We start from the raw sequence: 16,124 nt of genomic DNA, 5'->3' as shown, positions 1-16,124 counted from the left end.
AATTGTAGTGTTATAATAATGGCAGTTAACCCCCCATTTCATCACTTAACAGACAAAATATTAAAAAAGAGAATGTGCATGCAAAGATGAAGGAACATCAGTGTGCTCATTCTAGAATGGCTACTACAATGACCTAAATTTAAATTTCTTCTTTAAAAAGAGGGTGAGGATATATATCCAAGGTGAAATGAGGGGTACAACTTGAATCACAATAAACAGAGACATGACATTGTATCTTTATTTGGAAGTTCAATATGAAAAAGAAAGACAAGTAGAATTATTGAGTTTAAAATGGATGCACAGAGATGGACTGTCATCATGTTGGCACTGCTCTGCACCCCTCTTCTAGAATCACATCTGTTTTGTAATGCAGAGTCTGTATTTCCCAGGATTTTCTTTGCAATTTCAATTTTGCCAATGAAGGGAACACAGCAAGGTTTGGAAAAATGAAAAGTAGGCACCTGGACTTTTTTTCCAGTTGAGCAGCATGCTTATAATTTCACAGCCACTTCCTGTTAAATAATTAAGAATTACCCAGTTTGTGCTGCAGATTGAACCACATCATTGGGGCTTTGAAGAGATGACTGAGTGTTGCAGCAGCTTCCCAGTGAGGGCATGGAGAAACTTCAGCTTTGGTCGGTGCTTCTGTATCTGTTTTCCTGATAATTTCACGTCCTAATAATTTCACTAAGAGTTTTCCTGGCTGGCCTTCAACAGGGATTCCCTTTCACCTTCACTTCCTAGCTCCGTAAACATTCACATAGGTCCCCAACTGCTACATTAAACCCTCTAATTCCCAGAATACATAAAGGGTTTCTGTTTTCAAAATAAAGAGGGAGGTTAACTGTTTATGAATGTTACAGAGTAGAAACAAAGTATAAAAGTGATCAGACAAAAAGTTAAAAAAAGTATAATACATATATACATATTTTTTTCACTTGAAAAATAATGTTAGAATTGATAATGCCCTAAAAACTATTATACCATAAAACACCTCAGTAAGTTCTAATACTCAAGACCAATTTCTCTGCTCAAAAGGCAGTAATAAGACAATGAACAATAATTTAAAACTCCCAAAATCAACATGCCACCACTGCATAAAGCCTGAAATTTAAAAACATTATCTTTTGAACCAGAGAATATAAAATTGATGTTAACTGAAATACCAGACATTAATAACAATAAATGTACCTCATCTTAGTATCTAGCTTTGACTAACACTGTTCAGAAGAAACTGATAAAACCTTAAATACATGAAAAATTGAAATCTCTTCATTGCTACATTTACCTAAGATCCATGAGTAAATCAAGGTAATGTGACTATACACCATTAAATTTGAATCAACCTAATTTTTTAATTTTACAATTATAGCTTCTTACCTTTTCGCTATTTGAGTCTCAAGATGTTTAACTTTTTCTAGTAACTCTTTCTCAATAGCTTCTCTCTCCAATTTAAATTCTTTTAGGGCAATTTGAATAGCTTCTTCTTTTTCACCAGTAAGTTTCTGAATTAATTGTTCTCTGTCTTGTTCCTGGCTCATGACAAATTTTTCTTTGTCGTCCTCAAATTTTTGGATAATTGCTTTATACTTCTCTTCTTGTTGGGTGATCTTCTCATCTTTTTGTTTCTCAAGAGCACTCAATTCTGAGTCCAATTTTCTCTGCAGTTCAACTATTTCTTCCTTCAGATTTTTTTCTACTTCAGATGCTTGGTGATGCACAAATGTAACTTTGCTTAATTCAGCTTTAAGCATACTAGATTCCTCTTCATGTCTACTAATTAACTCTGAAAGGCATTGATCTTTTTCAATTGTCATTAAAGTTCTTAGCTCTGCCAAGTCAACCTGATATTTTTCATTGTCATCCTGAATCTTTTGGTTTAGTTTATCTATCTCAGTTCTCAAATTTTCTGTTTCTTTTTCAAGAAGGGATTTTAATGTCTCTTCCTGCTGAGATTTGCTTTCTTCCAGCAAAATTTTTATTTCATCAGTTTCTGCCTCCTTCAAAGCAAGTTCAACTTCTAATTTACACCTTGTATCTGACAAATCAGAAACCTTGCGTTTTAATTCCTGTAGCTGCTGTTCTTTTTCTTGAATAACTGTGGCATGAGACTCTTGTATCTGTTCAATTCTTTGTTGATTTTCCTTTTTTAATTCTTCTAAAGAAACTTTGTGGTCTGTCATAAGTTTCTCAAACTCCTGTGTGTGCCTGACATGCAATGTATCCTCTAACTCCTTTAGATGACTTTGCTCTAGGCAGTGAAGTTCTGCCCTCAACAACTGAATCTTCTCATCATTTTCAACATGCAGCTTTTTTAAATCTTCTAATGCTGTCTCTCGTGACTGTTTCAATTCATTAATCTCACAATTCTGAGTATGCATTAGATTTTCCATTTCTAACAATTTCTGATCCTTTTCATTCTGCAGGCAGATGACAGCTTCTTTTTCATGTTTAACCAAAGCAAACTCATTGTCTTTATTTTGTAAAACTTCTTCAAGGCATACTAAATCTCCCTTCAATTTTTTAATTTTATTCTCATTTTCTTCACTCTCCTTTATTAGTGTATCAAGTTTACCTTCATATTCACTTTTTAAAGACTGTAGTTCTTTCTGATGTTTTTCATTTAGTGTGATTTCCAGTGAATATTTTACTTGTTCAATGACATTTCTTATTTCTACTGCTGTACATTTCAAAGAATTTGAGAAGTCACACTGTTCTTTTTGAACAAATGTTTTGAAGTGGCAAAGGTCTTCCTTAATGGTTTGTATGTTGAAGTGTGAGTCTTGAGCAACAACCCTACATCTTTCTAAACGAACATTTAGAGAGGCATGATCACCTGACTCCTCTTTACCACATACATTTGTATCTTGCATTCGTCTACTATCTATTGCATTGATGACTGATGAATAAAGTGATTCCACCATCATTTCAGGACTTTGTGGATCACTTATAGGATTAGGAGATGATAAATTTTCTTCTATTACAAACTCATTCACAGCAGACATAAAATCTGATTCAGGACTTTCTGCTAATGAATCCAAGTCTAATGAAGCTTGGTGAATAGTCTGTTCTATGTTTGGATGGGGGATAGTTTCAAAATCAAATGTATGAGCATCAATGCTATCTGGAGATAATTCTTCTAAGGGACATACTGTAGGACATAAGGGATCCTGAACAGTAAGTGGAGGAGGAGTTTTTGGTGAGGTAGTAGTTGTAATTCCTGTTGCACTTTCTGTCCTTGGTGAGGAAGCTGACTGTGGGGATGTCTGACTCATGGATGCCTAGAAAAAGAGAGGAAAAAGCTTATAGTGACAGCATATACATTTTACACTAATGAAGAAAACCATTTGAAACCATTTAATTTGCCTTTTGTTCACTCAGTAGATCTGTAATGGTCTGTGACATTTCATCCAAACTTTGTGCTGCTTTTACCAAATTATGTAGAGCAATTACATGCTGGTGCAGAGGTTCAAAATCACAAAGTAAAGGAACCCTGAAACAGAATGCAGTCAAATTAGATTTTTGATTTATTCTTAAAAGGTGATTACAATAAAAAATGTTAACCTTTGTCGAAAATAACTACAGTATTATTATTCTATTTTAACAAAACCTGGAATAGTTTAAGAGCCTAAGACATCATCATCAGTAAGGGAGGAAATTAGAAATCTCTCATGTTAACTACTAGACAATACCAACTGCACGCAGAACATGATTTTCACTCTATTTTATATTTATTTTTTGATAATGTTTACATTCCTCAGAGATTTCTGAAAGTAGGAAAGCCAGTTTTATCCTAAGAATACTGTTAACTTCCATAGCTACAGAAAAATGAAAACATTTGAATAATTAAAATTAAAAATATAAATGGTATTTACCTGAGGAATGGTTGAACTTCTGAAGGGCAAAATGACTGCAGGAATTCTAAATCTTTCAATGAAATATCTGGAAGTTCACAGTCAAACTTCCGAGGCTTCTGAGTCTATTGGAAGAATACGGGTCAAATTTATAAATGATTTCTTACTACAATCAAATTCAATGTAAGAAATAAAAAAGTTTCAAAATGCTTACTCATACAATAAATCGAATAAAATAACACTGTTATTCAGGACAATTCAATGATGACAATGTATGTTTTTTGTTTTTTTTTTTGAGATTTTTTACCTTGGACACAAGAACTAACTTCAAGTAATTGAAATGTTGTTCCTCCTCACTTCTATTTCCGGTATCTTTTTGGGAAATTCTAGTATTCCACAGATTTTCAAAAGAACCCACATGCACATAACACATAGGTTATTCTTTAACTTATCCTTCACCTACAGCTTGACCATGAAGATCTCTCCAGCCCACCTCCTATATCGTATTTTATATTAAACTATTAGCATGTCTTACTGTTTGAACATGGTAAAAGTAGTTTTTTCCCCTATGTAACAGTTCCTTCCTTGCGCCTTAAACTGATCTTCCCATTACTTTGTTCAAAATACAATCAATATGAACTTCTTTAAGATAAACTTACTGGGAGGTATTACTACTTATTTTTTTATTATAATCAAATGTGCATATTTGAAAATAATTGTAATTGTTTTAAACAATACTTACAGTAGACTTAAAGATAACAAGATGCTTTGCATTAAAAAGGGTTCCTAGATTAATGACTATAGGAAACTGACACTGCTCACTCGATATAAAAAAGTATGTATTTTTAAAACCTTAAGATATTCTACAGTACAGAATCATGTTTAAATCAGTTAAGCAGAATATCTAAAAACAAAGCACTTATTACAACATTTCCCAAGCTTTGATTGTAGAATCATTTTACTTACATAAATGCATACACACACGTATACATACATACATTATGTGTGTGTGTGTATTAGCATCCCTCAAAGATTCACTGGCTTAGAAGTAAAACAGCTTCAATAAAAACACCTGAATAGCCATCATATTCTAATTAGTTAATATGAATGAAAGAACTGTGGAGAGGATGTTTAAAAGAAAGAAAAAAGGGAAGGAAAGGAAAGAGGACAGGAGGAAAATGAAAGGGAGAGAAAGGGAGAGAAAAGATAATGGGGAAAGGTAAAAAAGAAGAAATACAATATAACAGTAAGAGACTATTTCTACAAATCTAATGTAGTATGGCTTTACCTATGTTATAAAGAGACGATCAAAAACTATGAATATATCTTAAAACTTTATGCCAACTGGCTTTTAAAGCTAAAAATGTTTAAGCTTTTAATAAATACTGTACTTCTAAAACAAAGTTAGAATACAAACAGAACTCAGCAATGGTTAAAAAATAAATACATACACAAAAAGAGGGGGGCCAGGAGTCCAAACCTCTAAATAGACGATTTCTCAGGAAAGATTTCCCTGAGTAAAGAGATTAACAATATAAAATTAGCTCTAGTTTTGCAAAAAAGAATGACAATTGTACATGTTTAAATTCAACAATGGTTTCAACTGCTGAAACCCTTAAAGGACAATTTCTCTAGATTCTGATGATGCTATTACATACAAGCTAACTTTATATCTTTGAAATAGGTATCTCTGAAATAGATATGAAACATTTTTCTTTAAAACATATTTTTAAGTTATCAATCAAGAACACTTACTAAATAATTTTCCAAAGGATTCCCTTTTTGACTTTTCAGCTTCATATAATCGCTTTCCATCTTTAACTAAAGCACCAGCCCACTGAGAGAAGAAAAGCTTGTTACTATCACATACCAATTCATAAAAAGCTCACATATAATTAAAAAAGAATTCGACTTGCATACCTCTCTATAGTGTTTTATAAACATTTTTCTCCGTACAACCTCCACTACAGCTAAGCAATACATTTGAGGAACTGTGCTAAGAGCTTCAACAATTTTGACTCTTTCCAACAGCTCTATTACAAGGCGGAGCAAAGCTTGTAATTTTTCTCCATCTTGATCAGCATGAAGCATTACAAAGCAACACCACCTACAGAAAGAAACCAAACCACATATACCTGTAAAAAACCTTACTCCAAAATTAACCTATCGAATACAGTCACACACAAAAATTGTTCTTTTTTAATCTGTATTTTTCTACATCTTTCTTCATTTTATACATTTTCTCATATCATCACCATAGTCCCATGTGCTCTTGCCACCCCCGTTTTGTTCCTATTCCCTTCTCCTCCACCATAGAATGTCTCTGGTTTATAGCTATTAGTTGATTGTTGCTTTTACTTTATTATAATTACTTATTTTTCTGATCCCTTATATTCCTGCTATGCCCCCAAAATTACTCTTATCTTCTTGGGGATAAAAATAAAAACATCAAGTATATAATCCGTAAGTTAGATATAATGGAATCACTTACTTCAGCCTAACATGTAGGTTATTTGCTAGTTCTTGTTTGGCAGTGGTACACTTTTGTTTAATATCCAATAGTTTTCTATGATTTTGCAACATAATCATCAACTGATTTGCATGACTCAGGCACAAATCAGGCAATACAGATGCATCCTTCAAGTTTTCAGCTCTCATCTGATTTGCTAAGAATCCCTTTGAGAAAAAATATTTTGAAGTTAATTAATTCTATATGATGAAAGATACATTCAAAAGGAAAATCTTTAGGTTAAACATGAACTGTTCTACATTCAAACAAGATTCTGAAATCTGCTTTTCTTTTTTCAAGATTTTTTATTTACTTATGCATATAAGAGCTAGGGTGCAGGCCAGAGGTATGAGGGTAAGAGGGGAGTCATTCATCAGAGATAGAGTGGGGAGCAGAACAGGTGCACTGACCAAAATATAATGCTGAGGGGAGCAGCAGGCAAGACAGGAGAGGTCTGCTGCACCATGTGGGTTAGCTTCCTGGCCAGGAATTTCTCAAACTCGTGCAATAGTGGCTACTTATAGCTTCACAGTGCTGAGATTGAGGTAGCATAAAATTGAGATTTTGTAAGAAATCTATGTTCATTTATTTTGTTCCTTTTTCAGGCAAAAAAACAGCAAGTCAGAAAAGGTAAAGTAATTTATGTAAGGACACCCTTAACAGCCATATTAGAACTGAATCTATATGTACAGACTTCAACTACATCAAGGTCAGAGAGAACATGACATGAATAAAACCTAATCACTGGTTTTTAAGCCATAAAAAATAAAGCTAAATTAAATCTAGTTATGAGTGTTTAATCACATATGGTATACCTGCCTAAATAAAAAAAAGATGAATTGAAAAGATACTGTTTTCCCTTACTTCTGAGTTATATTATGTTCTAACTGATATGTGTTCAAATTTTAGAACAATGACTAACATGCAATTTTGAAGTTCATTTTATTAGCTGGTGAGAAAAATTATTTTTTTCCTTTTTTCTTGGCTATCCTCACGTGTTTATTTTCATAGATAGAGAAACTGCATCATTTTGTTAAGCCAGGATTTTGTTTAGACTACAAATTAGTTTAGACAGGTGCACCATATCTAAACAAGTTTAAAAAAAAAATAAAGCAAGACTCTAATTTTATTGATCTATTATCTACATCATACAGCTGGGCCATGTAGACAAAACTTTTACACCATAAAATTGAGTATTCATAGGTTCAAATGGAGAACATATTTAGGGACAAAGTACTGGTAGAGAAAATTTAAACCAGAAAAGCCACAGCCATAAAAGTCAACTCTTGCTATAGGATGTTTTCCAGAGTACTTGCCAGGCTGGTTGAGAACAAAGTCGTCATGAATTTTAAAAAGTCATTTATTTGTGTGGGGGGAAAATATCTTAAGTTAACCGCAATTTAAACTTCTTTGAGTTATAAATCTACTTGGACAACAAGAGTTCCTGGAACACTGCATTTAATTAGACCTAAAGCCCTAATTATTAGTAAATGTCTTTAATTTCATATTTTCTTTCTGTCCTTTATAGACCTCATTTCTTTTTACTTTTTTGAGGGTGGAAAAGGCAGCATTCAAATTTTAATAAGAAAAAAACTTTATCACACTCTTTCATCATATAAAAATATGTTGATGAGGGGCCCTCCCTGGTGGCGCAGCGGGTTAAAGCACAGCACTGAGAATCTAAAGCCGCTTCCGAATGAGTTCGATTCCCGCCTGCCCCGGAGGTGACCACGTGGTGTGGCAGACCTCTCCTGACCCGCCCGCTGCTCCCCTCAGCAGTGTACTTCGTCGATCTGCCTGTTCTGTTCCCCACTCTGTCTCTGGTGAAGCCTCTCACCGCCCCTGAGCCTCTGGCCTGTACCCCAGTTCTGTACGCACAAATAAATAAATCTTTAAAAAAAAAAAAAATATGTTGATGTTTTCTGGGTCACTGACAGCATTTCCATACTTTTTTCTTTATCTAAGGGAGCTACTTTATCAAATTTGTATATTTAAAACATACCTTCTTTATTATGTGAAAACACTACTACATAGTAAGAATTAAGTGAAAACATGGTACATACCAAATTGATATTGCATTAAAAGAATCTGTATGTACAACTACAAATTCTTTCTCTTTCAGAAATTTAAAACAAGCACTTGAGCACCTCCGTGTAGCCTTGCAGTTATACCAGTGCTAGGGCCCAAACTGCATCCCCAGCCAGGGAATTAAACCACATGGTACAGACCTTCCTGTCTCATCCACTGGCCCCCTTAGCAGTGTACTTCAGTAAATCCACTTTCTTTGTTTCCCACTCCAGTTAATCCTTCTCAATTATAGCCCAGTTCTTCTATGCAAAACTTAAAAAAAAAGAAGAAGAAGAGAAGAAATTAAGCACCTGAGCAAGTTCTTTCTGTTCATTCACCAGTCGGCTGCAGCTAGCAATCATCTGATCCAGAGCATACAGGCGATCTTCAAGACCTTTAATGGCTTTCATATTCTGATTATCAAGTTTGGCAATAGTTTGGCGGCATTCTGCTATAAATGGTCGAATAATCCTTGGATCAAGCTAAATGACAAGAAAACAAGTTGAATGTAGTTTTTTCAAATAGCTCAAAATATATCTTAACAGTTTTATTAAGAAAAAAGTAGAGGAGAAAAACAGAAAACCAAAAGTATGAGGAATATAAGCTATATTTTCACAAGCAGGTTAAGTACAGAATTACAATGTTAATAAAACACAAATACCAGGGCCTACCTGATTAAAACATTAGCACTATCAAGCTATAGGCAGTCACTTCAGCCTGAATTCAATCCCCGGCCAGGGAGATGACCCACATGGTGATGCAGACTACTACTGTCTCACTCTCTGCAATCTTTCAGTCAGAGTGCTCCCCACTCTACCTCAAGTGAATTCTCTCACACCTGCTGCCTGCACCTCTGGTCTACAGCTCTGTTCTTATGTGCATAAATAAATCAAAACAAATCTTTTTTAAAAAAAGTTCTTATAGGCCCTCCCTGGTGGCACCACGGGTTAAAGCACAGCACTGAAAATCTAAAGGCCGCTTCCGCATGAGTTTGATTCCTGCCTGCCCTGGAGGTGACCACATGGTGTGGCAGAACTCTCCTGGCCCACCAGCTGCTCCCCTCAGCAGTGTGCTTCATCGCTCTGCCTGTTCTGTTCCCCACTGTCTCTGGTGAAGCCTCTCACTGCCCCTGAGCCTCTGGCCTGTACCCCAGTTCTGTGTGCACAAATAAACAAATCTTTAAAAAAAAAAAAAAGTTCTTATAGAGCAACTACTGAGGACAGCCTGTTCCAACTCTACAAACTTTGAGGTATTATCTTCTCTAGCTCCTTTTTCTGTCTGATGCAAAGGACTTTGTGCTTAGCTCATTTTCACTATTCCCTAGATAATCAGAATTAAGCGTAATTTCTATAAGGTAATTTGCTCAATCCTTTTCCAATCCTTGATCTTCCCCCCAAAATTTCAATCTATGTTTCTGACTCCATGCTATTATATGCATGTATATATAAACCACTAGATCATCTATTACAAATACATCATAACTGTCTCCACTTGAGACAATGGCTTTCCTCTATGGCAATGACATCTTATAAAAACATGGAATACAACAAAGGCTTCAGAACCCTGGTGCTAGTAAATACAGATTCTTCCAAACTGAATAACCCATTATATTCAAACAAACCCTACCTAAATCTTTATAAACACTAGCCTACCTAGCTATTCAAGTCCGTCTCTACCTCTGTATGAAGAGTTCTAGGCTCATACATACTACCACCTTAATGATGCTCTCTGATATCTACTGCAAATTATCTTATGAACTAGTACTAAGCAGTAGTGCCCAGATCCTTCAGTTAAAACTCAACTACTCTGTAGTTATTACCCAATAATCCAGTGTAGTGAAGCAAGGCACTACATTCTAACACCAAGTTAAGAAAACCATTATTTAATGCAGGCAGTACCTGCTTTGCACTAAGACTTGTGCATATATTAAAGTTTTCTCAATTTCATGGTAAATGAGTCTGATATGTACACATTTCCAATCTAAACAATCTGTGTAAACCAAAGACTAGCACTGATTATTAGGGTGATAAAGGGTTATAACTAGATCTAAATTTTCAACTTAATATATATCTATACAAAGAATAATGATTTTTTAAAAAAAGGCTCCTACTGTTTTCTTTATTTTGTAATTCACTGAAAGATATACAATTACACTGACTATAGCATGGAACATCCCGTGGTTCGCTGACTACAGGTCATATGACTTCATGTATAAGGTATTCAGCGAATTTTCAATAAGTGAACACAGGGCTATATACTAACTTTTAGCACTTGGGTTTCTTTCCTTGATATTTACACCAAGTTAACATTATTACTGCATTAAAAGAGAAATTATAAAACATTTTTACTCTATCCATTCTTTCCATCTCACCTACACTGAATAAACAGCTATATGCCAGTAAGAAAGTCTCCTGAAAGAAATACTAAGACAAAATTCAATAAATTATGTTTCTAATGACTAATAACCATATATAAATCAGTCTATGTTTTGTAGTACTATTACAAACAGAACATTTAAGAGTGGTTCTAATGTTAATACTTGACAATTTAAGAAAATTACAAAAACTAAAAAATATAACAATTTTCAATCCTTGAGACATTAAGGTAGAAACAATCAATCTACACAAATATAAAAGAGGATGGTTCAAATGATTATTAATAAATGACAGAGGTAACTAAGAATGCCACTGCCTAGACTTGAGCCCTTATGATTCTAAATCTTAGCACAATCTCAATAACATCTATGTCCTGGTTTCTTGAAAAAAAATTTTGATTAAGATAAAAATACATGCTACGAAAACTGTTGAAATTGGTTTAAGTCTATTAAAATGATGGTTTTAAACTAAATTTTCTTTATAGAAGAATATCTATCTAACCTTAGCACATTTTTAAAATTACTTCATTGGAAAATAACACTATTGTTATCAGATATCAAGTAGGTTAGTTATTCTGAACAGCTATGATTTAATAAATGTAGAATAAACACACACAACTGTTAATGACAGTGAAATCCCACAAATAATTCCATCTTTACAAATGTCAATAACGGGGCCTTCCCTGGTAGCACATGGGTTAAAGAGCAGCGCTGTGAAGCTATCCACAGCCACTGCAACACAAGTTCAATTCCCAGCCCAGGGGTGACCCACATGGAGTGGCAGACCTCTCCTGGCCCACCTACTGCTCCCCTCAGCAATGTACTAGACTCGATCTGCCTATTCTGTGTCCTGTTCTGCCTCTGGTGAATTCTCTCATTCCCCACACCTAGCCTGTACCCCAGTGATTACATGCATAAATGAATAAATCTTTTTTTAAAAATGTCACTAAGAATACATAAACCTGAGAGAAAAATAGTCATCTAATAAAAACATCATGGCAAAGTGCTATTCATTTTGTACAAATTCCACCAACAAACCATCCCATGTTGTATAAAACACAAGCAGAAACACATAAACAATTCTTCAAAATGTGTTTTCACTGCTTCTCAGAATTTTTTTTTAGTATATGGAATGTTCAACTGATAAGAGTGCTATACTTAGGCACTATTTTAAGTCATGTTAACTGATATTTTAACAAATGATTCCAACATGTTTATTTACTGCTTTCACAATATAATAGTAATTTAGATACAAAGACCTGATATTGTTACTGTTCCCTACAAAATTTATTATTTCTAAAAAGTCAATAATGATCATATAGTAAATATAGTAAGCTTTAATTTTTTCTGTAGTGTGAGTTATCATTAATTACCAGAAAAAGATCATTGTCTCTTCTGTTGTGATATGAAGTAAAATTTATGACTCTTAGATTTTATTGAAACATGCAAAAAAGCAAAGTCAATTTCAACCTCTTTTAAAAAGTAGGTAGGACCTCTTTGGTGGTGTAAGAGGTTAAGTCTCAGCACCATAAAGCTATGTGCAGCCAATGCAGCTGAAGTTTGATCCTCAGCTAGGGAGCTGATACACATGCATAGCAGATCTCTCCTGACCCACCCAATGCTCCCCTCAACAGTGTACTTCAATCAGCCCTTCTGCTTCCCCACTCTGACACTGGTAAAAACCTCTCACCACCACCCCCCAACCTCCAGCACCTCTGGCCTACATCCCAGCTCTTTTATACATTAAACACACACACACACACACACACAAAGTAGATAATGCCTAGTCTAGAGCCCTTATCTTTTACTCAAGCAGAATTATAATCTGTCATAATGTGGTTGGACCCTCCATGGTGACGCAACTAACAGGTTAGGCCGCAGCAACTTCAGCGCGACTTCAATCCTGGCCCTGGAGGTGACCCACATGGCACAGCAGACATCTCCTGACCCGCTCGCTGCTCCACTCAGCAGTGTACTCCATCAATCGGCCTGTTCTTCTCTCAGCTCTGTCTCTGGTGAATCCTCTCACTGCCCCTGCACCTCTGGCCTGTACCCCAGTTCTGTATGCATAAATAAATAAAACTTAAAAGTAATAATAATAATAATATGCTTGACTTTCCACACAGAGATGGAACTTTTCATTACTAAAGTGTCAATGATTTAAATAGAAACACCAGATTTCATTCATATTGGTGGTAGTTTCATAATTCCCTACCTTGGCCAATGTCTTAACAAAGCCTTCTTTGATGACCAATAAAAAGTGGTCAAAAGGGAATACCTACTCTAAAGTAATCATCAAGGAAATGAATAGCAGAGTTTATTTTTTAAAACTGTCACATTCTACTGTCATAGAATTTAACAAGCAAAGTAGATGCAATTTTCTAGGCATCCCAAACAAAGTGCTGCTTTTCAATAAATTATCAAAGCTGAAATCTCTTTTCCATTTGAAAGTATATTTTCATTGAAATGTTCATTGTCCAATGTTCATTAGACAACACCTGTCCTTCAAAATATTACTGCATATTTCTGCATTATTGAAACACGTGTCCCCTTCAACTTACACACCAGCTTCAAAGATATTCTACTTGTGGATTAGAAATGAAGAACAAGGGTCCTCCCTGGTGGCACAGTGGGTTAAAGCATAGCACTAAGAAGCTTAAGCCACTTCCACATGAGTTAGATCCCCGCCTGCCCCAGAGGAGATCCACATGGTGTGACAGACCTCTCCTGACCCGCCCACTGCTCCCCTCAGCAGTGTACTTCATCGATCTGCCTGTTCTGTACCCCACTCTGTCTCTGGTGAATCCTCTCACCCTTCGCATCTCTGGCCTGTACCCCAGTTCTATACAAACAAATAAATAAATCTTTAAAAAAAGAAAAAGAAATGAGAAATGAAGAACAATTTCTTACCCAGGTTTAACTACTTATTAACTTGTTTGGGGAAGACCTCAATTCAAATCATAAGTTCACTGTAAGTGAACTTATGAAGTTTAGACTTTTAAAGTATCAGGCAGATGCCATATTTAAAATTTCTTCTTTTAAAAGTCACAGGTTCCCGACCCTCCCTCCCTGTGGTGCAACAGGTTGGAGCACTGCATTGCAAAAGCTAAGCCAAGCCGTGGCCGCTTCAGTGTGAGTTTGATCCCTGGCCCCAGAGGTGAGCCACATGGTGCGGCAGACCTCTCCTGACCCGGCTGCTGCTCCCCTCGGCAGTGTACTTTGTTAATCTGCATGTTCTGCTTTCTACTCTGTGTCTGGTGAATATTCTCGCCACCCCTGCACCCCATTTTTGTTTGCATAAATAAAAAAAATTAAAAAAGAAAATCAAAGGTTCCCTCCGAGAAGTATAATGGTTAGAAAGAATCATTTGTTGACTTTCCAAGAGATGAAACTACCTTCTTTCTAGGTTGGGGTTACACTGTGAAATAACCACTTAAGAATGTAAAACAGTCTCAATAGTTAAACAAAAATTTTTTACTATAAACATAACAGTCTTTCCCGAAAGGCTTCAAAGTTCTATGGCATTTGGAAATGTGAATATCTGATCTATTATTAAATGATTAAAACAAATGGTACAAACCAGAAGTAGCCAAACAATACCCTTAATTACCTAAATTTAAAGAATACTCAGTACTCAAAGCATAAGAATAAAAAACAAGACTGTTCCAAGTTTTACCTAGCAGATGAAAAAGTCTAACAATGGATAGGAGATTTGAAAATATCCAAGCACTATTATAGGATCAGGAAAAAAAAAAAAATACTACCACCACCAAAACCATATTTAGGTGGACACAAAAGCTGAACATTATAATAAAAATTTTACCTATATTATGCCTACAAACCTTTGTAAGTTTATTATCATTTTCTAAATAAGACATGATTTAAGTGATTTTATTTGGGTTGCCTTCCTGCTGGCCTAGGGGTTAAGTCTCATCACTATTGCCTTTACAGCTTGAGTTCAATTTCCCAGCCAGGGAACTTACCCACATGATACAGACCTCTCCTATCTTACTGCCTGGGCAACTTAGTAATCTATTCTATTCTCCACTGTCTCTGGTGAATCCTCATCCCCCTGGTCTAGCACCTCTGGCCTACAACTTAGTTCTACACAAAAATATCAAAAATATAAATGATTTCATTTGTCCAAGGTCATATCCTTGATTATGAAACTTCACTTTAAGGCTCATTATTTCCACTATATTATAATACTTGTTTAACTCATAAGTATAAAACCCACTTAGTATAAATAATCAATTTTTGGAAGTACTTAAAATGATGTAAAGAATTGGATAAAAGGGGTCATCTATATGATGAAGGCTGAAATTTCTTAATTTCTTAGTGAGCATAGTGTACTATAGACAGATAGTGATATGCAATGATGAACACCTGAAATCCATGTTATAAACCAATGTTAACTTCAATAATTTTTTTAAATGACAAGAAATACCAAATTAATATTACTTACCCTGCTCATAGAATCAAAACACTTTCTGACCAAAGATTCCACATCATTAGGTCTATCTTGCACATTTATCCAGTCTAACAAAGAAACATTAAAAAAAGGCAGATCACCATCTTTAGCATCTACTGTAGTTTCATCCCGATGGACAGTACTTTGACAAGGCTCCCTAATTTCTTTTCCACTCTCAGCATCTGTGGAATCTGGGGCTATGTGTTCCACTGACTTGTGAAATGAAGTTAACAAGGATTTGCTAGTTGTTCTAGGCATATCAGGAGAAAGCACCAGTTCAGTGGAGGTTTTCATTTCAGCCTTGTCTGAGTCTTCATGTTCAGGTAAAGAATCCAGTCTTCCCAAACATTCCCTGTAACTATGTCTGGTTAGGCACTCTAACAGCGGAATCTTGGCCATTACTGAAACTGCAGTTCCTAAACTTAAAACACAAAAGATCTGTCAGTAATATAACCAGACTGCTTTAGAGATCAACATTTTGAAAGAAACATCTTATTATCACACACACAAATCTTATTGCCTCTCTAGTAAATATATATAAAATAGTCTCTAAGGTATAACTTATAAGAAATGTAGTTTAGTGACTAGATATAATTATCAACACATGCAATGTCATAGAAAAAATTTACAATGTCAATATCTTTGTTTTAACTTTGTACTTAAGTCAGTACATATTTTCATACAATAAGAGGACAAAATTAACAATCTCAATAAAAATTAAGGTTACACCCTTAAAATGAAGAGACATGGCCCTCCCTGGTGGCACAGCGGGTGAAAGCACAGCACTGAGAATCTAAAGCCACTTCCGCATGAGTTCGATTCCCGCCTGCCCGGGAGGTGACCACATGG

The 16,124-nt window shown here is 35.2% G+C and overlaps 1 protein-coding gene across 3 annotated transcripts in view; it reads right to left on the bottom strand.

The window, feature by feature from the left end:
- Positions 1-16,124, bottom strand: part of RB1CC1 (RB1-inducible coiled-coil 1) — a 77,144-nt gene that overhangs the window by 26,584 nt on the left and 34,436 nt on the right. For all 3 annotated transcript variants that reach the window (XM_004679883.2, XM_004679884.2, XM_012723011.1), the window contains exons 7-15: positions 15,270-15,696; positions 8,742-8,912; positions 6,346-6,530; positions 5,775-5,961; positions 5,610-5,691; positions 5,306-5,367; positions 3,876-3,979; positions 3,367-3,493; positions 1,381-3,281 (exon numbers count right to left, since the gene is read on the bottom strand). In XM_004679883.2, the coding sequence (XP_004679940.1) occupies positions 1,381-3,281; positions 3,367-3,493; positions 3,876-3,979; positions 5,306-5,367; positions 5,610-5,691; positions 5,775-5,961; positions 6,346-6,530; positions 8,742-8,912; positions 15,270-15,696 (3,246 nt within the window). The remainder of the gene's footprint in view (positions 1-1,380; positions 3,282-3,366; positions 3,494-3,875; positions 3,980-5,305; positions 5,368-5,609; positions 5,692-5,774; positions 5,962-6,345; positions 6,531-8,741; positions 8,913-15,269; positions 15,697-16,124) is intronic.

Source organism: Condylura cristata, unplaced genomic scaffold (assembly GCF_000260355.1).
Source record: "Condylura cristata isolate star-nosed mole 26May11 unplaced genomic scaffold, ConCri1.0 scaffold00009, whole genome shotgun sequence".
NCBI lineage: Eukaryota > Metazoa > Chordata > Mammalia > Eulipotyphla > Talpidae > Condylura > Condylura cristata.
The sequence above is the reverse complement of the archived record's forward strand: the minus strand, read 5'-3'. Positions and strand labels throughout refer to the sequence as shown.